The following is a 21557-nucleotide window of genomic DNA, read 5'->3' on the forward strand; positions in this document are numbered from 1 at the left end:
CAACAACAAAAATCGGACATATTGATTTTGCATGTGTCACGGAAACATAAACTTGGGTTTAATTAATTTCATATAAAATCCAGAATGTGTTGATAAGCATGTGCATCAAAAGAAACAGCGAGGGGGACCAAGTGGGTTAATTTAATTTATACATGACATTCGACACACACAAAATAGACAGTGACATTGACAAAGTCTCCGTTCATACACAAATGTAGAAAAGAAAAAAGTCACCTTAATAGTAATAATTTTAATACCAATAATAATTATAATCACAATTATAATACTGCATAGAAGTTTGGAGATTAGCACAGTGGGAAAGAAAATAAGGTGAAGAAGGGACATGGGAAAGATACAAAAAAATATGTATATCTGTATAAATATATATTCACGATTAATATACATTACACACTCCTTGGTGGGGTACAAATACATATTATTTATAAAAATCAGTCTACGATTGTCAGTCATCACTTAGTAACCTTAAAAAAAAGTAACACTCACATGTCACCTGGTTACTTTTAAAGCTTTCTGTTGTCCTTTTCAAGGGCCGGTAATTGATAAACATTGGAGCTCTAAATATGTTTTTTTCAGACTACAAAAAATGTGGGATTTTTTTTTTCTTGGGAACCAATATATAGATGTTTTGGGTTTTTTCGTCCATCAAACAACCAGAAAAGAACAAGTGCAGTAACAACAACAACAAAAAACGAAAGGCAAGACACACAAAAAAAGGTGTGAAAAATCAAAGAAAGAAATCAGAAGAGAGGTCGGTCGGCCGGTCGGGGTTGTGCACATTTTGTTGTCCGAATAGCATGATTGCAAACATGTGGCTAGTTTCCTTGATTTGTTCACGGACTTTGGCAATTCTGCCTCTGTTTCATTTCCTCCGTAATATACTGACTGCAGTCTCCATTTCCCTTGATCAATTTTGGCAATCACGCTCCAAACTTGTCATGTTGTGCATAAAAAAACTCAGGATGCCCTAAAACAAACCTTTGTGTGCTCACACCCCCCCCCCCCCCCAAAAAAAAAAATAAAAAAAATAAATTAAAAACAAACCAAAACTTGACAAAGCATTTCATTCTTGACAAACTTGCCATAAATCCACCCGTGGTCTCTCTCAGAGCTTGGCCGTGCTGCGTTCAGGGACCTGCCCCGACGTAGGACGGGGAAGGCTCAGCCATTGACGTTCCACATTCATAATCATCATCACTCTTAAAACGGGTAATAATTAAAACAGAAAAAAAAAACACTATTAAGCAGCATGTTGTAAGTGACCCCCGCCCCACACACACACACTTTATATATATATATATATATATATATATATATATATATATATACACACACACACACACACGCATACAGTATATACTGTACTGTAAGTGTATACATTGTAGATAAAGCAGTACATTTGTATATGGCACTCAATAATACTTTGAAAATGGATATTAAGTGTTTGAGGGACACCCATTGAATTGCACTTAAGTCATAGGCATGTGTTTGGCTGACATCCCCCCACCCCCATTCTGCTGAATTTGGCTGGTGAAAATGTGGGTGTGACAAGAATGAAGTTGTCCAGGATTTTTTTTTTACTCTTATGAATCAAAAAGAATAATAATTCAATATTTTGGTAGATTTTAATGATAGCATAAAATGGATATTTTCAAAGTGGGGATTTTTTGGGGTGAAATTAGAAAACTTTGGCAATCTTTGCGAACACGTTGGCTTCAAATCAAATGATTCCCCTTTAACACTTGCATAGAGGAGGCTTGGCGCACCCCGAAAGACTTGGGAATGGCAAAGCTTATAATAGTCACACAAACGCACACCTTGTTGGTGCCTTTTGATGATCTCCTTCTCCTGCTCGACCGTCATTTTCTTTTGCTATCTATGGAGCTAGCTAGCTAGTTTCTATCTATTTGACTTACTTTCAGGTTGAGTGGACGCTGGCACATGTGGCTGCCGCTGCTCACCCACAGAAAAACTTATTCTGTGACTGTAAAGTGACCGTGAGAGTTTTGAATGGCGCTAAGAAATGAAATGGATTGTTATTAATCCATTTTAATTAAATGTATTATTATTAATAATAATCTATTTCAATTAAATGTATTATTATTATTATTAATCCATTTAATTTCTAAGCGCCTTTCAAAACTCTCAAGGTCACTTTACAGTCACAGGATAAGTTTTCCTGTGGGTGAGCAGCGGCAGCCACACGCGCCAGTGTTCACTCAACCCGCAACAACTCAAATAGATAGAAAGCTAGCTAGCTAATGAATAGCTAATAGATAGCCAGATAGCCAACAGCTAGCCAGGTAGAAAGCTAATAGCTAGCCAGCTTGATAGGCAACAGATATGATCTTATTTTGCTGTTCAACAAAACAGCAGCCCAAAATGATGCGGGGAATACAAGTCAAGTGTATTCCAAACATCTTTTAACTTGAAATAGCTCCGCAAATTTCTCCCTGGAAAACTTTGCCACAAATTTGTCAGGCCGTTTGACTCACTTTGGTTCAGTGGTTCACTAGCACACGTGCCTCCCTCCCTGTTCAACTTAGCACACTTTCTCTTCACAAGTCATATGAAAATGGAAAACAACACTTTGCTAAAGTCACTTTGGAGTGTTTCAGTCGCGTAAAACAAAAGGAAGGAATGGAAGAAAAGGGACGCTTTGACATTCTTACCAGACTCCCAGTCGTACAGGAGTGGTCCATCGGTGAAAAGGTTTCTTCAGCCGTCATCTGGACTTCTTTCAAGGTGTCGGACGTTTCGCTTCTTATCCAAGAGGCTTCGTCAGCCAACTCCAATTTTGCTGGTAGCTCAATACATTGGGGAGAAGTGACCTTGACAGTTTTGAAAGGCACTTTGAAATCAAATGTATTATGATGATGATTATTATGATTATTATTATTCTAAAAGTCGGAATTCTGAATTAAAAGTGGGAATTTTGAGGTAAAAATCGGAATTCTGAGTGAAAAGTCGGAATCTTGAGTTAAAAGTCGGAATTCTGAGTTCAAGGTGTGTACGTTACTTCCGGGTAGAGTGAACGCTGGCGCTTCTGGCTGCCGTTGCGCACCTGCAGAAAACATTTTTGTTCTTATCCTGTGACTGTAAAGTGTCCTTGAGAGTTTTGAAAGGCGCTTATGAATTGGATGTATTATTATGATTATTATTATAAACAAATTCTCCAAAAAAGACTATCAACATGGCAGGGATAATACTAGTGGGCCCCAAGCTGCGACCAGTTAAAGTTAAAATCTTAGCGAAAGAAAGTCGACGGTTTGAAAGGGGAGTCAACGAAGCTATTTTCATCAAAGAGCAAAACCCTTCACAAAATCGCCATGGTGGGGTGAGGTTCAATTCGGATCGTGCTTACAACACACGTCAGAGAACGTTGCCACACAGGCTTAGTTGTCCGGATGAGGTGATATCGGAGCAAATGGGGAAATCGGGCCCGTCGTAGACCCCATATTCAGGCGGGACGATAGAATTAATCAGTGTAGCCTCAGGGAATAGTCCTCTGCTCCCCCCAACCCGAGACCTATCATAGCAGAGTCTGGCACCGCCACCTCTGGACAGCAGGGATATAAATATATAGATAGGAGCTACCCGCAAAATTGGAGTTGGCTGACGAAGCCTCTTGGATGAGAAGCGAAACGTCCGACACCTTGAGAGAAGTCCAGATGACGACGGCTGAAGAAAGCTTCTCATGGATTCTTGGCAGAGGCGACAAGCGACGGAAGTTTGCTTGTTGGTCCCGAGCGAGAAGCCACGTCAGTCATCTAAACGTAGACCGGCTGGCATCCTTCCCCCGCTTGGTCCTCGTTGTCGTCCTCGTCGTCGTCGTCGTCGTCTTCCTCGCCGCGGTCCAAAGGTTTGGGGTATCGAAAGGGGCATCCGTTATCGTCAAAGAACCTTCGGAAGGTGAACTCGTAGAAAGCGTGCTCCGGGTGCTTGCCGTGGGGCGAGCACAGGGCGTCCAGGGCCCGGCTGCCGCCGTCCCCGCTGTCCCCGACCTGGTCCTCCACCGGGTCAAAGTTGGACGTGTCCATGGGGTGGGCGATCTTGGGGCGGTAGGGGGCGGGCTGCTGCCGAAGGTTGTTGGAGAAGTCCACTCGGCTGAAGAAGGGGTGCGCCTTGATCTCGGCGGCCCCGTTGGCCCCCAGGCGCTCCGGGGCCGAGCAGCACAGGCGAGCGATGATGTCCACGGCTTCCGGGCTCAGCTTGACTTGGGAGGGAACCTGCAGCGTGCTCTCCCAGTTGATCACCTGCACGCAATTCACACATGACACAACAGTTGGAAAAACAGGCTCTGGACGGCAGAAGTGCAGCCGGTCGTAAATCTGACTGGCTAGCTAGCTAGCTAGCTGGCTGGCTACCTAGATAGCTATCTATCTGGCTGTCTATCTAGCTAGCTGGCTATCTGGATGTCTATCAATTAGCTAGCTAGCTATTCGCTACTTACCGAGATAGCTATTCGCTACCTACCGAGCTAGCTAGCTATCTATTAGCTAGCTGGCTAGCTTTCTATCTATTTGAGTGATTCCGGGTTGAGTGAACACTGGCGCGTGTGGCTGGCGCTGCTCACCCATAGAAAAAAAAACTTATCCTGTGACTGTAAAGTGACCTTGAGAGTGTTGAAAGGCGCTTAGAAATCAAAGTCAAAGTCAGCTTTATTGTCAAATATGCTAATATGCATGACATACAGCACAGATGTATTAAATGTATTATTATTATGATGATCAGTGTGTTAATTGTGATAATCCTATGGTCAGAATGAGAAAAGCTTTATTGGTCCCACAATGGGGAAATTTGCAGTCCACAGCAGCAATTTGAAAAGGGGATGGGGTCGGGGGGGGGGGGGGGGGGTAGAAACAAGATATTCTAAGCGTAGTCAAATAAAAATGTCAAGTGTATACTGTAAATGTGCAAAACCGTTTCATAAAAAAACTGTCAACGTAAGAAACATTTTTTATCAGAAAGAAAAGAGTTAATTCCCAAGTCAAATGGGTCTGGAGTTATCTGAGCTTGAAATGGGGGCGGCTGTCCAAAAAGATCAGTTTTGACTCGTTCACTGTCATTCCCGAATTTATTCCGGAATTGAAAAGCATGACAGAGTGCCATTCCTGAATTTGTTCAGGTTTTGGTTTATTCTTGCCAATAAAGCACTAGTCAGACCTCTGGCAATCTTTTTCCCTCCCACGAGGGGTCAGTATTTGCCTTTTGTTCACGTTAGCACTTTGCTACAGCCTGAGTTGGTGTTAAAACGCTATGTATTGCATTTTGTACAGCCGCCCCCATTTCAAGCTCAGATAACTCCAGACCCATATGACTAAGGAATTAACTTTTTTTTCTGATGAAGGAAGAGAGTATAAGGTTTCTTACGCTGAATTGAAGGTTTATGTATTTTTTAAAACTCAACATTGTGTGGGTGCTGCAATTTGAGCGAACATGACAAAAACCCTGGCACTGGAGTGCCTTTTGTACAGCCTCCCCAATTTCAAGCTCAGTGAACTCCAGACCAATATTATTTAGGAATTAACCCTTTTTTTCCAAGTTTCTAATGCTGTATTGAATGTTTACGTAGTCCTAAAACTTAATATTTTGCGGGTCCTAAAATTTGAATGAAAATGACACTCCAACGGACATATTATTGCACATCAGCCGGCAGTGAATGAGTTAATGTGGATAAATGTGAACATTTCCAATCGCTTGACCGATAATTGGATGTTCCGCGGAGATAATGGGAAAATGATTGGCCACTCACCTTCATCTGAGTCTCGGTGGGAGTGGGTGCCAGGAAAGGCGGCTGCCCCACTAGCATCTCAAACAAGATCACCCCGACGCTCCACCAGTCACACAACTGAGTGTAACCTGAACACGCACACAAGAATCCACCCGTGAGCATTTTTTTTGCTGTTGTCATTTGACAGAGATTAGACAGAATAGAAGTGATCAGATTTCAACGGTTCATGTTGTTATATGCTTAGAGAACATGTGTGACTGGAGGAGACAATGAAAGCAATTTGAGGTGAACAGACACAGCCTGGTAACCGGTCATCTTCCTCTAGGAGATCTAGCCTTGGACAGAATTTAGTACTTGGGAAACTTCTTCGTCACAGGAGTAATTTAGGACTTGAAACTCCCTCACAGGAAGAGCTCATTAGCCAGGTTACAAATCTATCAGTTCGTGGAAAAGACAACCAATGAAAATATCGATGTTTTACAGGAAGAGCTCATTAGCCAGGTTACAAATCTATCAGTTCGTGGAAAAGACAACCAATGAAAATATCGATGTTTTACAGGAAGAGCTCATTAGCCAGGTTACAAATCTATCAGTTCGTGGAAAAGACAACCAATGAAAATATCGATGTTTTATTGCTTACAACGCTTGGTGCTTCGAACGTCCAGCGGCGTGGTATTCTAATCAAGAAAACAATGTTTTACTCATGTCTCACTTCAATTTGCATCTACTCTCGATAAATAGCTTGGAAGAGGGCCGCAGAATGTGGCCCTTTGTCTCGAACGCCTGCGTCCCCTGCCGGCAGTAAAAGACAATCTTCCTGTGCTCCAGCCTTTGTCCACAGTGTCCGATGGAATATCTCTGACATTAGCGGGCGCGATGGCTTTCAGATGAACTGTATAGTGCCACTTGGCAGTTTTTTTGACGACGATACTAGTGCAGCGTGTTCTACCGGAAACAAATTCCTTGTGTGTTCTACATACTTGGCAATAAAGATGATGATTCTGATTCAGATGTTCCCACCTTTGCGCAGAAGCACCTCGGGGGCGATGTAGTTGGGGGTTCCCACCAGCGAGTGAGCCAGGCAGCGCTGGTGTTGCCGATGAGCTCGCTGTTCCAGCGTCATCAGCCGGTCGCCGCAGCGGCACTTGGACACGTCGTCCCAGAAGTCGCTGGGCTCCATGCTGTCCTGTCTCATGTGGCTGCCTGGAGCTTCGCTCAGATGGAGGTCGCTAGTCTCAACTAGATTTGGGAAAACACAACCCAACAGGGATGACAAGGACAAATGAGAAAAAAGGCGGACCAAAAAAATCGACTTGATTCGACTTGGCTGAATGGGACTAAAAGCTAGCTAGCTTTCGAGCTGGCTGTCAAGCTTTCTCCCCATGAATATGAACGTTTTTCTGTTCCTCGTGATCGGTAAAAATCCAGCCAAACTATGGGAATAAAAGTCAACTTGGCGGGTACATACGCAATGTTACTGCTAGCTAGCCTCAACACTGTTCATTGGCTTGCACGCTTGCGTTCTGCTGCCTCTGGCAGAAGTATATCGATGCTAACGTTAGCATGGGGCCTGTCGTAGTGCCGCTGACATTCGACTGTTTCATTGGTCTGAAAAAGTGGGAAATCCGCCAGCGGGCGGAGAATTCTCATCCCTGAGCCAAGTTTGTCATTACCTTTCTGGTAGTACTTGGAGTTGTGGGTCCAGCGGAAACCGGTGCACAGGCCAAAGTCCGTCAGCTTGATGTGTCCGTCCAAGTCGATGAGGATGTTGTCTGGTTTGATGTCGCGGTGGATGAAGCCCATCTTGTGGACGCTCTCGATGGCCAACGTCAGCTCGGCCACGTAGAAGCACGCCAGAGGCTCGGGGAAGACGCCCATGCGGATCAGCAGGCTCATCATGTCGCCGCCGGGGATGTAGTCCATGACAAAGTACAGGCTGTCGCGGTCCTGGAAGGAGTAGTAGAGGCGCACTACCCACTCGTTGTCCGCCTCCGCTAGGATGTCGCGTTCGGCCTTCACGTGGGCCACCTGCGGCGACGTCCATCCGCGTGAGGACAACCGAAAATGAGCGACTATGTCCCGCTTGGATTGGAAACTAGTGTTGTCAAATTACTCAACGGGGACGAGAGATCACCTGGTTTCTGTTGAGGACGTCCTTCTTGCGCAGAGTCTTCATGGCATACAGGGCGTACGTGTCCACTTTGCGCGTCAAGCACACTTCCCCGAAGGCGCCGATGCCCAGCGTCTTGATTTTGACAAACATGGACTTGTCCATCTTGGCGCGACGCAGACGGTTGTAGTTGGACTCCTTCTGGTTGAGCATCTTCCTCATCTGGCCTTGCTCGGCCTCGGACAGGCCGGCCTAAAAACGGGAACGGGAAGACTTATGAAACGATCAGACGGGAATAGAATCGGAAGGGTTCAGATGTCCCTTACCTTGGACATTTCCTGCTCCAGTTGCAGCCTGCGGTTGACCTTCTGCTGGTAGGTCTTCATGACGTTCTCGATGTGCTGCTCCATGTAGAACTTGAAGGCAAAGGGTGAGTAGGTCTTGATCCGGGACTCGCGCTTCTCCTCGTCTCGGGCGTTTTTCCTCACCGGCACGGGCGAGGTCTGGATCTGCTTCTTGTCTTTGACCGTTTTCTCCGACTTGCCCACTTTTGTCTTGGCCTTAATTTGCTGGGGTCCATCGTCAGTGATTCCGCTACCCCCGCTGCCGCTATGTGTGCTTCTGGAAGCGGAACTTCCGAGATCCCGAGGACCGCCGCCGGCTCCCGCGCCTTCCAGGGACCCGGTTTCTCCGGGGGTCAAAATGAGATTCTTGGGGTAGGGTGGCGGTGGGCAGCGGGGTTCTTGGGGAGGATCCAGGGAGTATGTCTCCTCTGGCATGGAGGCCAACGGGTCAGTGCTTTCCTGGGCTTGGGCCGCCATCCAGCTGGGGTGGCACGGTCCCACCGCTGTCTTGGGTTCCGGTCTCATCACCCGAATGCTCTTGACCGGCTGTTGGATGGGTGGAGATGTGACGGCCGTGATGGTGTTGGGAGGACCCAAGGAAGGATCCTGGGGGGCGTTCATGGGAGGCCGAACCCCGTTGGACACCGCCGAGCGGCTGTTGAAGGAGTTGGCCCTGCTGGGCACCCGGACCTCACTCCTGAATGGCCCCTGAGGTTGGGGCTGTCTGGCTTGGGGGGGCCCTTCAGGACCTTGGGGTCCCGCCCAGTGATGCTCATACAAGTCCAGGTTGAGACTTGCCCTGGATGGCGTCATCAGACCCTGGGGAAGATCGGGGAAGTCCTGGCCCATAGGCGGCACTCCGCCTGGGGAACGGGACATCATGTGGACCTGATGGGACGTGGGGCTCGCCTGACGCGGGTGCGAGTGAGCAGCCAGGTACAGATTGGCAGGGTACCCCCCCGCACCCCCTCCCGGCACATTCTGGCCCATCAGCACTTTAGTTTGCATGTTGACGTAGTTGTCTGGGGGCGGCATGGGGGGTGGTGCCATCTTGTTTTGAAAGGAGGCGGTTCTCTTGACTCCGTAGCCTCCGGGCTCCATTAAGTGAGGCCTGGGGTGGCCGTAATCATAGTGGGGGCCCGGCACCGGGGCCCCGGGAGGCAGCGGTTGACTGGGAACATTGTAACTCATAATGGGCCCGTGCTGCTGGCCCCCCGGGGGGTACATGGCGTTGGCCGGGCTAGTCTGAGGGGGCATCACTGGTGGATAGCTCCCCATGCTGGGCGGTCGACCCATTGGGTTCCCCATTGGCGGACCCTGTGCTGCTCCGGGGGGCGACATCATGTAGTTGATAACGGGGGGAGCGCTCATATAGGGTCTGGGCAGCTCGCCTTCCGGACCATATCCGGACACACCCTCGTACACGGGGTGGTACGGGGGCATGGCACCGGCAGCTTCACCTGCGGCTTCCAGCGGGGGCCGATGGTCCATTGAGGGGGGCATGCCAGCTTTTCCTAACATTGAACAACAAACAATCGATCAACCACAAATGTTATGTTTGGCATTTTTTTAAACTCGATTCAGAACTGCACCGATCGGGATTGAGGGGTCCCACCGTAACCTCAAAACCTCAAGGGCGTACCTGGCGAAGTCTGCTTGATAACGCGCACAATGAGCTCATTCCGAGGGTCCAGGTAGCCCATCTTACTAATATATTCCAGGGCCGCTTCGATGTTCCTGCTTCCCGTTTGTTTCAGAGCCCGGATGGCCATTTCCTATGGACACAAAATAGAAGTTGAGGACCTCCGTCAAGGCAACTCTAAACTTCCATCGATGTATTCACTAGACCGCCTCTCCTGTTCAGAGTTTGGTGAACCAAAATCAGGCATGTGCATTGCAATCAGAACTGTATATGACGTGATGGGGTAGGTACAGGTGGTGGTGGGGGGTTTAAAGCCAATGAGCTGAACTTTTATTGATAAAGTCCCTTATACGTATATAGCATCTGGAATCTCTAAGACACTAGCTTAGCAGTTGATGTGACAATATCATAACACCTCGCGTCATTATCCATCCATTTTCCGTACCGACCTTGTGTCATGATTTACATCCTATTTGATGTCCATCCACCCTGACACACCTTCCCGACGCCTCAGGTCTGCTGACCAGATATTATTGGATGGGCCAAAAACTAAACGGAGGCTCAGAGGCAAACGACTTGCCACTGAACATTCGGCAAGGCCCCTTGCTGCCGATTTGGAAGAGCCCCTCTTTAAAACTCACCTGGCATTCGACTCCGCATGATTCCGACTGGATCTTAGTTTTACTATCTTTGTGACTGCTTTATTTCCTGTATATGATAGTTGTCCATGTTAAGTGCTTTGTTACAGCTTCAGCGGTTAAAGCGCTACCTAAACCAATATGTATTGTATTCACCTCTACTCACATGTAATGTACCACACCGCCATATGAATTCATGCACACATTTGTAAAAAAAAAAGTACCATATTTACAATTCTATAAACCTTCCAGAGAACGGAGCGTTCTTTCTGGATTGTTCGGGAAAGAGATTTAAAAAAAAAACCCACACATTCCTGTATCCATCTGAGAAATTCCCAAATCAGCACGTATCAGCAACAGATGGGCCGGGAAACAACACAAACAGCACAACTCGAGCCATCACACGTCAGTTGTAGTTTAGGAGTCTTTTTTTTTGCCCCGTTTCATGTAGGTCAACGCTGGAAAAAAAGACAACCGCTGATCCAGGGTCTGTCTCGAGGGAAAATACAAAAAAGCGGAACTTGAGGATGCAGGATGATCCGTCGCTGGCCTTTTGTCTTATTGTGACACAACGGTCGTCACGGCGACATGACACGGCGGGGCGAGGGCCGGCAGCCCAGGCGGGAAAAACATTCCCTGAGAAGCCGTGATGCGTGGCCTCGCTTTTCATTCATGTCTGGATTCCTGGACGACATGGCGATAACACGGCCTGTGTGTTTTCGCTCGATCATTTGCAAGCACATTCCACATCTGATGAAGCCAAGGAAAGGAGGGTGGGATGGCGCCGCAGTGGTGTGCTGTGGGGGAAGCGCAGGGCCACCCAACAGACTCCTGCAAGGCGGCCACTTTAAGCCCTAACGGGAGTTTCCTGACGTTGAAAAAAAGCCCCACCCAAAATATTCCGGTCTGATGGCTGATTTTGGCTTTTTTTCGACATCCCCAAATTGATTTGGGAATTGAAAATATGAGAAGGAGCGCCATTCCCGAATTCCTTTGTGTTTTGGTTTTTCTTGCTGATAAAGCGCTGGTCAAATCTCTGGCAATGTTTTTTCTCCTTCCACAAAGAGGCAGCATTTGCCTTTTGTCCATGTTAGCGCTTTATTACAGCTTCAGCTCATTTGACACCAATGAGGTTAAAATCTTAGCCAAAGAAAGGGGAGTAAAAGAAGCTATTTTTATCAAACGGCAAAACCTCTCACTAAATCGCCATGGTGGCGAGAGGTTTAATTTGGACTTCTGAGATCATTACCACATAGGCTTAGTTATGCTCATGAGGTGATACCAGGGCAAATGGGGCAATCGGGACAGTCGTAGTCCATAGTCAGTCATTCTGTGGGTCATGCAATTTGAGTGAAAATGGAGTGGATACATTTTTGCACATCGTCATGGCAGTGACAGAGTTTAAACAAATGAATAATCATAAAAAGGGACTTCATTTGAGATAGTTTGATAAACATCACCATGGTAACACACTGGCAGGGAATCAGCTGACCTGAGCGCCAGAAGCGTGATTGGATCGACTACTCTTCCTGTCCGTGTGCAACCTACACACACACACACACACACACACACACACACACACAGATTTTTTGCGTGGCATAGCGTTCCCACCGTCCTCCCCACCTCGCTCCCCCTCTAAAACATTTCCTTCTGGGTGGTTATGCAACAGGCCGCGTTGCTGGCTAATTTGCAGCTGGGGGAGTCCAGCAAGGAGAAGACGACGAGGACAGCTGATAAGAAAAGGCCCTTAGCAGCCATATACGCACGCGCTCAATAGCGAGCAATTCAAACTACAAACACACACACACATGAATACACACGTCAGCCACTACGCAGTACACAACAACGACAACAATCTGTGGCAACACAAAAGTGTCGTTTGTTATATTGCGATTGTGTTACGCTGTCTTGTATGGCGGCACGTAGACTGGAGGCGGCGAAGGGGGAGAGCGGAGAGAGAGGTGGTCGGGGGGGGACGGCGGCGGCGCCGACGTGGAACGGATCGGATCCGCCCTGCTGCCATTGAATGTCGACTTCCTGCTTTGACAATGGCGACAGCGGCACAAAGAGGGCCAGGAAATGGCCTCCATTGTGTCCCCCCCCCAAAAAAAAAAAAAAAAAAACAAACAAACACAGGTGCCACGATCCTGCCATTATCCTAAACTAGCAGCGAGGCTAACAATTTACGAGCTAAACCAAGGGTGTCAAAGTCTTTTTTTGTTGCGGACCATGTTGTCCTTTCCTCTCGGGGGCCATTAGGAATTTGGGGAAGTCATTACAATGTTTCATCCCGTCCTCATATAGCGCATGACGGAATGAACAAACGCTTTCGGGGGCCGAATAAAATGATGTGGCGGGCCTGATTTGGCCCCCGGGCCTTGACTTTGACACCTGTGAGCTCAACTATCTATGACCCCGACTACATTTGCGCTAGTTCAAGTTGTAATCCAAATCTCATGTCGAACTCACTGGTGGCTTCATTTTAGCGGCGAGACAGAGTCGCGAGTGTCTGACCTGGTCGCATCCGGCATTGACGAGCTCCTGCAGCATCTGCCGGTTGACTTGTCCGCCGGGGTGCCCGGACCCCGACGAGGGCCCCGACGAGGACCCCGACGAGGGTCCCGAATCGTTGGCGAAGGGCATGAGCGACTTTCGGATCTCGCGCAGGGCGCTCTGGTAGTTGTTGAACTTTTGCGGCGCTCGCCCGGGCTGTTGCCTGGCGGCGCCGTCCTTGCCGCCCTTGCAGTCGGCGGGTCGCCCGGCGCCGTCGGTCCGCTGGCCGGCTCCGTGCAGGGCCTGACTAACCAGCTTGGCCGGCTGCTTGAGACCTTCCTTAATCTCCTGGAGTCTCTGGCGGGTGTTGCCCACGTAGGGCGCCGCCGGGAAGGTTTTGGGCCTCATGGCCGCCGCGCCCGGGTGTCGGCAGCAAAGTCAACCCAACCTAAATGGAGAATAAAGGCTCCCCTTGAGCAGATCCCAGATTAGCCTCCCTCCCTTCTTTCTTTCTTTCTTTGTTTGTTTGTCTAAAGGCGCTCCATGGTTTGGCTCTCAAGGCTCGGGTTCCACCTTATTCCAGGAACCGAGGCCGCTTGCGGCGCTGCCGCGAGGCCCAGTCATGTCGCTGCCAAACTGCTCCTGCAGAAGAGAAGGAGGGTGGGATGGAGTTAGTACCTGCTCCCAATTTCCAAACCAAAGACGCTAACAAAACTCACACGGGAACCCAATCCATCCTATGTTGTTCCATCGCGCTCTGGTTTGGGGGACGCCACAAAAATGGACAAAATACGACTTCAACGGACAGTCATTGGCACCGCACTACCCACTCTCAAGGACTTGCACACAGAATTAAGATAAGGGCGCGGAAAATCCGACTGGACCCTCCGCACCCTGCCCACCACCTTTTTCCAGCGACTCCCCTCAGGCAGGCGCTACCGATCCACACGCAGCAATTCCAGCAGATTTTTAAACAGCTTCTTCCAGCAGTCGCCATGAACAAAAAAAATGATATTTTAGAATAAAAAATGTTATTGCTCCCAAAATGTCAGCAGTTCAAATACACACCCTTGAGGGACGCCCAAAAAGCCAAACAACACTTGATTTGAACATTTTGAAATGGAGTATGAGATCATTAATTCGAATTGGCAAACGACAAGAAGCCCGAAATGCTTTTTGCATTTTTCTCAATCCAAAAAAAAAATCAAACGTTACAGTGACAACAGTGACAACAGTGCACCCGTACAAGCACCGACAACTACTTTTTTTATTTGATCCAGCAACAAATCAAGATGATATCCTCATCACTAATCCTAAACTAGCGACACGAAATGAGTCGCGGTGACCATTTTGTCAAGAAAAGCTAAACACAACAGGATGAGCTAGGTTGCTAACTAGCAAGCCCCCTGCCCCCTGCCTCCTCCCCCCTCTGTCCCCTTCATGCGGGACGGTGGACATGTGCAAATTCAAACTTGCTTCGCTCTCAAGTGGCGAGGTTTGACTCTAACAAACGGAATTAGCAACAGAAACGTTGGCCCAAGCGAAGCGGATTCGCCATTTTGGAATACTTGGTGGCGAAGACCACCACGGGCAACACCAAGAGGGGGGGCCCCCTCCCACCCAAAAAGAAGGACAGTCCACCTACCATGTGATGGAAAAGTAGCGATTAAATCTGTTTTTGAAGCTCGCCGGGTTCTGGGAGCTCTTTCTTAGACTCAGAAGAGGCGAAAAGTGATGGTAGCAGCCTCCATTTTCTTCAACAGGCTGAAAGTCAAGTTAAAAAAAAAGTTGGACACTCGTTGCATTGTTAACATTCCATAGGTCACGTGATCGCACCAATACGCGTCACGGCTGAGCCGTGCAAAGATCGTCTGCGCTAAATTTGATGGCCCACTCGTACACATGTGGACAAACGCAAATGAAAGACAGTCGAGTGGAAAAAGAGTGAGACGTCTAGTGTAGGGATATTTCCCTTATTTCTGCCGATGTGATTCCATTTTGATGGCCACGTAGGTCCACGCATGCTCGTCAAACATTTTAATAATAATACATTTCATTTGTTCGCGCCTTTCCAAACGCTCAAGGCCACATTACTGTCACAGGATAAGGTTTTCTGCGGGTGAGCAGCGGCAGCCACATGCGCCATCGTTCACTCAATCCGGAAGTAACTCAAATAAAAAGCTAGCTAGCTAGCTATCCAATCGATAGCTAGATAGTGAATAGATGTCGCTATTTGCAAATCAACCGCCTGATCGCCTGAGGTACATTAATTATTGTTTCGCAACTTGATAGTACGCAGTTGGTAGTCCTGAGAAAAAATGCTAAAATAGACCACGGCTAGCATTTAAAAAATATTTTGACAGAAGGTTTTTTTATCATGGTGGGGATATTAGCAAATATTCCATAATAGGCTATATTGTATCTAATATCTTCTTAATGATCAATAACAAACTACATTCCCGCTGCCGTAAACTCAACATTACTTTACCATATTTTATGTAAATATGAATAACGCTAAAGATTTTACAGATTTTTCACGGTGGTCCCGTTTTGATGATTTATGCGTGGACTAAAAAAAGCATTTTTTAAAAACACCACGTGGATACTCTGCACCGCGTTTATTATTTCATAGACGTTTTAGGGGTCGCATACATACAAGGGAGCAGTGCAAAAACAAATATGAACACATTCTCCAAATAAACAAGCAAATCTCTCGACATGTTCAATCCAAAGCGCCTATTGCCAAATGTGAAAATCGGCATGTACGTAATGTGCCCAAAGGAAGACGAAACAATGCACATAGATGTCGATGTAAGGTGCGGGCATTCATTTCATTGAACATAAATGATCGATTTGGTAAGTTCGAAAACGAGAATCGGTTGCTTTACACGCACTCAGAAGTCGTCAAGAATTAAAAAGTAAGGAAACGTATCAGGCATTATTCAAATCTACCGCTCGATGGCGCTACAAGCACGTCTCCAAACGTGCACAATTGTACTTGTTTTAGGACCTCGAGGTGTTTACAAGTTGATCAAATGAGATCTGTTGACATTTTTTGAAGCGTGCTTCTGGCACCGAAGGCACACCGGACTTCATCAACCTCATTATTCTTTGTACGTCATTGACCTGAAAACAGCAGCAAAGTTCCATAAATGTGCACTAGAACAGCAAAGGTTGTTTTTAAAGGGAAACGAACTAACCCCATCATTCAAATTCAACAACAAATCCATTTTACTTGTCAAAACGCTGTTTTGACAAGTACCATAAAATAAATGTCATTTTCGAATAAAAAGAATTGGGTGATAGTGATACCTTGGCTTACAAACTTCATTGGTTCACAGAGAGAGTGTAAGGTGAAAAGTGTGTATTCCAAACATTAATTTCCCATAGGAACCCATTCAAATGAGAATAATCCATTCCCCGCTCCCCATAAAACATCATCTTCTACTACACAAGCCGTAAAACTACACACAATGTCATTTATTTTATGTATAATAAATGTGCTATGGTCTTGTAATGAAAGAAACTACAGTAGAATAAAGTAGTTTTATTGACCTTTGTGATGGTCGTTGATGGCTTGATGAAATGGGCAGCTTTTTGCATAAAGTGTCTCAAGGAGCTCTGGCTTGTACATCTTGGAAGTTGCGATCTTGCAACAGCAACACATGCAAGCAGACACGCTAGAAACTTCATTCAGAGCGGGTTACCTTGCTTGTCTTTTCATTTCAAATTGAACTGGTGGCTTGTGTGGGTTATTTGTGGAGCCTGATTGATGGGATATTTTAACCTTGCAGTCCACACTCTGCCTTTGAACTATCAATAAATTTGAAATGAGTCCAGATTTCACTGTTTTCAATCCATTTTATCACTCTGTCATCTGCCTATCTATTTCATGTGCAGCCCTGTGTTTCTGTAACCCCCCCCCCCCCCCCCCCCATGGATCTTGACCAATCACGTGCGGCTTTAACCGAAGAGTGGGGGCGGGGAATACAGGGTGGAAAAAAAGCCAGCTGCCATTTCCAGCTTCGTTCAAGAACCGGATCGTTGGCGAACGAGACATCACTCATTGCGGTGCTCCGTGTGTTTCCCGAAAGCTACTTTGTATGCCAAGATTATATTCTTGCGAATGTAACATTCGTAAAGCGAAAAGGTCGTGAGCTAAAGCGTTCGTAAGCCAAGGTATCACTGTGCTTGAAAGGTGCAGTCGGTACTGAAGTCGTATAAGGCACAGGCGACTTGTACGATCACGGTGGACCCCGTTGGTGTCCATGGTGGTCGACAACATATTGGGAATGTCTTTCGGGAATTGGTGATGACAAACCGAGGACGATGTGACTCAGGAGAACCTCACGCCAAGATGTCTGACCCGAACTAGTCACCGTGAAAACCCAGCTCCTTGGGAACATGGACGTCCACATTCTAGCTAGCCAGAATTTCACCCAGGAAAAAAGCTTGTCTGGAGACCTCATAGAAGTTTCCAGAAGTGACCTACTACCCTGGGGACACCAATAAGACGGTTTCAAAGATGTTTCGAAGCCGGTCCTGCCCCTGATCCTCACCCGGGGGAAAACAAATTTGATCACAACGGCAATGTCCTGAACCTGGTCACCATCAGCGAAGGTGGAACCTTGCACAGAAATCCAAAAACTCAAGACGAAAACTTGAACTCATTCACTGCCAGACGATATGCAACAATTTGTGCCAGGGTTTTTGGCATTACCACTCAAATTGCAGGACCTACAGAATATTGAGTTTTAGGACTACATAAACTTACATCCTCTTCTTTCATCAGAAAAAAAAAGTTATTTCCTAAGTCATGAGTCTGGAGTTATCTGAGCTAGACATGGGGGCGGCTGTCCAAAATACAATACAATACTGATTTAGATAGCGCTTTAACAACAGCTGAAGCTGGAACAAAGTGCTAACATGGACAAAAGGCAAATGCTGCCCCTTCGTGGAAGGGAAAAAACACGGTCAGAAGTCTGACCAGCGCTTTATCGGCATGTAAAAACAAAACCTGAAGACATTCGGGAATGGCGTTCTACGTCATATTTTCAATTTACGAATCCATTGGCAGTGAATGAGTTCATGACAACAGAGTGTCTTAACTCATTCACTGCCATTCCCGAATTCATTTGGGAATTGAATAGTGTGACGTGAGCGCCATTCCTGAATTTGTTCTGGTTGGGTTTTTTTTTCTTGCGGGGGTGCTGATAAAGCACTGGTCAGACCTCTGGCAAGGTTTTCCCTTCCCCGAGGGGGCAGCATTTGCCTTTTGTCCATGTTAATCGCTTTATCAACAGCTTCTGCTGTTGATAACGCGCTATATAAATCAATGTATAAAGTCTTTTGTACAGCTGCCCCCATTTCAAGCTCATATAACTCCGAACCCATATAACTTGGGAATTAACTTTTTTTTTTCCTGATGCAAGAAGAGAGTAAGAGATTTTACGCCGCATTGAAGCGTCCTAATTGTGCATTGTGGTCCTAAAACTCAATATTGTGTGGGTCCTGGAATCAGAGTGAAAATGACAAAAACCCTGGCACTGTAGCGAACACATTTTTGCACGTGGTCTGGCAGTGAATGAGTTAAGATTGTGCCGATTAAAGTTTGGGTTGAGTGGAGAATGTCCAGGATGGAGCGAGGTCACTCCAGAGGCGCAGCCGAGATGCACAAGTTGTTCAAGGCACAAGCGACTTGCACGATCTTGTCAAAAGTGGAAAGGTCGGGGGTGCCCTCGGCGGCGGCGGCGGCGAAGGGCCTCTCCACAGGGCCGCTGAGCATGGTGTACCTCCTCCGAACCATGGACACCACCTTCTCCACGTGTGCCTGCACACCTACGGAGTCGTCCTGAAGGCAGTCGGCGATACCGAAGCGAGCGCCGCGAGCCGCCACGGCGTCGCCGATGTCCAGATCGCGGCTAGCTAAAACCACGTCGCCCGGAACTAGCTTGGACAGAAATCCCGAAGTCTCCGCCAGGTTCCGGGAGGTAAAGTTTCCCAGGACGCCCCTGGAAACGAAGGTGACCACGCCCTGCGGGGCCACGCCGATCAGATAGTTCAAGACGTCGCCAGCTGCCGCGGCGACCGGTCCCTGGCAGGGAACGGCGAAGCAGTCCACGATGACGGCGCAATCCGGGCAGGACGAGCGCAGGGCCGCCGGCAGGTTCTTGCGCAGCTCGGCTCGAGAAGGCCAGAAGACGGCGGTGGGGACCAGGGTGGAAGACATGATGCTGACCACGTGATGGACCGTCCGGACCACCGCGCCCACCGTGACGCCGAAACGGTAGGCCAGGTCCTGGTTCGGCAAGTCCAGGCGCAGGCGCATCAGCGTCAGCAAAAGCTGCTGGAACTTGGAGAGTTTGGCGTTGCGAATGGCGTCCATGTGAGGCGCCAGGAGGAGCATGACCGTCTCCAGGACAAAGAAGTTGGGCAACCCCGTGTAGAACTGGACCTTCTGGGCGTCGTTCCTCAGAGAGTTCTCCGACAGGGACATCTTCTCCAGCGAGTCGCGCAGCGCTCGGTTCTCCCGCCGCAACGCTTGAAGGACGTCGTCAAAGTTGACGCAAGATGGCGCTAGCGTTTCATCGTCGTCATGGTCTGTTAATGACAACACGTTAGCATCAACGCCTTCCGACATTGGGGCGGGTTCTTCTACTCCTGATCCGCCCTGGCGCTGCAAGAAAAGGAGCGCGTTGGCCGCCTCCACGCGGGCTTCCTGCTTGTCGGGAACTTCGGGACCACTCGGTTCCTTCATCTCGGCCGTGAAGACGGAGGGAACATAGTCGGCTGAACGAGGGTTCTTCACTTGTTTACCTGCACCGGAACAGAGAAATGCAGGGGGGGGCGGGGATGTCATCAAAAACGGTGCTGATGAACAGTAATGCAAATAATAATAATACATTGCTGTGATGGCCGCTATGAGTGTGAAACAATGAATAGAATCCATTTCGTTTCTAATCGCCTTTCAAAGCTCTCAAGGTCACTTTACAGTCACAGGATCCGTTTTTCTGCGGGTGAGCAGCGGCAGCCACACGCGCCAGCGTTCACTCAACCAACCCGGAAGTAACTCAAATAGATAGAAAGCTAGCTAGCTGATAGCCAAAAGATACCGAGCTAGATAGCCAGTCAGTTAGTGAATAGATAGCTAGATAGATAGCAAATAGCAAGCCAGATAGCTAATAGATAGCAAATAATAATCCATTTCCATTCAAATGTCTATTCCCTTTCGTTCCCTCAGATCCTCTTCCTCCCATCACCACCTTCATGTGCCCCCCTGCCCGTCTCAGCACGATGGGGGACAGAGCTTTCAGCTGCTCTGCCCCCAAACTCTGGAACTCACTTCGTTGGTAACATGGCTTCTCTTTCCACCTTCAAGTCCCATCTCAAAAGCCACCCATTTAAAATGGCATTTTCCGTGTTGCTCTCTCTTGTTCCTATTTAGAATTGTATTGTATTTCTTGTATTCTATTTGCGATTGTATTTTATTTATGATAGGCCCTTAAAATACAATGTATTATGACTATATGATTTGACTGTTTAGGCAAAAAAAGATTTTTGTTGGCATTTGGCGTCAGCAAAAAGATAGCGGCTAGTAGGTCCCGAGGTTAAGAGTTGAAATGTAAGCATTACCGGAGATAAAATGAGTGCTGCACAAGCGGCTGCCGTCGTTGGGCGCCCAACCTTGCCGGTTGACGGCCGCTATCCACAGTTGCTTCCTCTCGGGGTCCCGCGGGAAGCGGTAGAAGGAGAGCCCGGTGCCGGGCGTTCTGCGGTTCCTACAGCCGGCCACTACACACGTGTGGACCATAGCCAGGCCACCGGAGGAAGAGCGTGGAGCTAGCCTGGCCTAGCCTGGCACGCTAGCCGCAGCTGCTGCTTGCGGTGGGTGTTTTTTGACTCCCAAAATGGCGGCCGTCGAGTGAGAGTGCGAAGGGGCGGGGCGGGGCGACGTCATGGCGTCACAACTTGGAATAAACGAACAGGTACGAGGGCAATGAAAATTGCCGAGACCTCGGAAAAAAAACGCTGATGACTACTTGGACCTTTTTCTATTTCTGCAAATAAATGTTCCAAATGATCATTTTTGGCATGAATTTGAACCATCCGTTGACGGTGTAAAAACGTTTATCAATACAGCATTGATCATTTTCTGCCACTTATCTTGGGTGGGGTCACGGGGGCTGCAGCTTCAGTAGGGAAGCCCAGACTTCCTTCTCCCCAGCTCTTCCTGGCGGATCCTGAAGCGTTCCCAGGCCAGCTGGGTGACAGGCTCTCCAACGTGTCCCGGGTCGTCCCCGGGGTCTTCGAGCCCGGAACACCACACCGGGGAGGCTTGCGTCCAGGAGGGAACTGAATCAGATGGCCGAGCCACCTCATCCGGCTAGATCAGGGCTCGGCAACCGTTACGACTCAAAGAGCCATTTGGACCCATTTCCCACAGAAAAGAAAACACTGGGAGCCACAAAATCCTTTTGACATTTAAAATGAAGACAACACTGCATCTTTTCATCATCGTTTTTTATGCAGAAACAAACTATAGCGTGTTGCATTTATGAATCAATGAATTGTTACAGAG

At 47.8% G+C, this 21557-nt stretch overlaps 2 protein-coding genes across 6 annotated transcripts; both read right to left on the minus strand.

Moving 5' to 3' along the window:
• Positions 1-125: 125 nt before the first annotated feature.
• Positions 126-14796, minus strand: lats2 (large tumor suppressor kinase 2). Of its 5 annotated transcripts, XR_016115817.1 has the most exons (10): positions 14625-14782; positions 13001-13621; positions 9849-9981; positions 8189-9720; positions 7887-8114; positions 7426-7780; positions 6773-6991; positions 5774-5880; positions 2691-4274; positions 126-1217 (listed from the first exon to the last, which is right to left on the minus strand). XR_016115817.1 is itself a non-coding variant. In XM_089002950.1 (9 exons), exons 2-9 carry the CDS (start codon positions 13385-13387, stop codon positions 3789-3791), a joined length of 3447 nt encoding a protein of 1148 aa, XP_088859076.1. In that variant the 5' UTR covers positions 13388-13621; positions 14669-14796; the 3' UTR covers positions 126-3788. The 5 variants fall into 5 exon arrangements, 4 of the variants coding, with proteins under 4 accessions (XP_088859076.1, XP_088859075.1, XP_088859077.1 ...); XM_089002950.1 differs by having other exon boundaries at positions 126-4274; positions 14669-14796; XM_089002949.1 differs by having other exon boundaries at positions 126-4274.
• A 786-nt stretch (positions 14797-15582) lies between these two features.
• Positions 15583-20902, minus strand: LOC148894156 (uncharacterized). The gene is made up of 2 exons (XM_089002958.1): positions 20612-20902; positions 15583-19795 (listed from the first exon to the last, which is right to left on the minus strand). Exons 1-2 carry the CDS (start codon positions 20787-20789, stop codon positions 18627-18629), a joined length of 1347 nt encoding a protein of 448 aa, XP_088859084.1. The 5' UTR covers positions 20790-20902; the 3' UTR covers positions 15583-18626.
• Between the last annotated feature and the right edge of the window lie 655 nt (positions 20903-21557).

The sequence above is a fragment of the Hippocampus bargibanti genome, linkage group LG08, assembly GCF_051943395.1.
Source record: "Hippocampus bargibanti isolate YZ-2025 linkage group LG08, ASM5194339v1, whole genome shotgun sequence".
Classification (NCBI taxonomy): domain Eukaryota; kingdom Metazoa; phylum Chordata; class Actinopteri; order Syngnathiformes; family Syngnathidae; genus Hippocampus; species Hippocampus bargibanti.

Bases quoted from the DNA above. Each gene is read 5' to 3' on its own strand.
- lats2 (XM_089002950.1), bottom strand. From the start codon at position 13,387: ATGAGGCCCAAAACCTTCCCGGCGGCGCCCTACGTGGGCAACACCCGC. The intron at 9,982-13,000 runs GTCAGACACTCG...TTGTGTCCATAG, and splicing joins TCAATGCCGGATGCGACCAG to GAAATGGCCATCCGGGCTCT. The intron at 7,781-7,886 runs GTGATCTCTCGT...ACGTCGCCGCAG, and splicing joins ACGTCCTCAACAGAAACCAG to GTGGCCCACGTGAAGGCCGA.
- LOC148894156 (XM_089002958.1), bottom strand. From the start codon at position 20,789: ATGGTCCACACGTGTGTAGTGGCCGGCTGTAGGAACCGCAGAACGCCC. The intron at 19,796-20,611 runs GTAATGCTTACA...GTTCCGGTGCAG, and splicing joins CAGCACTCATTTTATCTCCG to GTAAACAAGTGAAGAACCCT.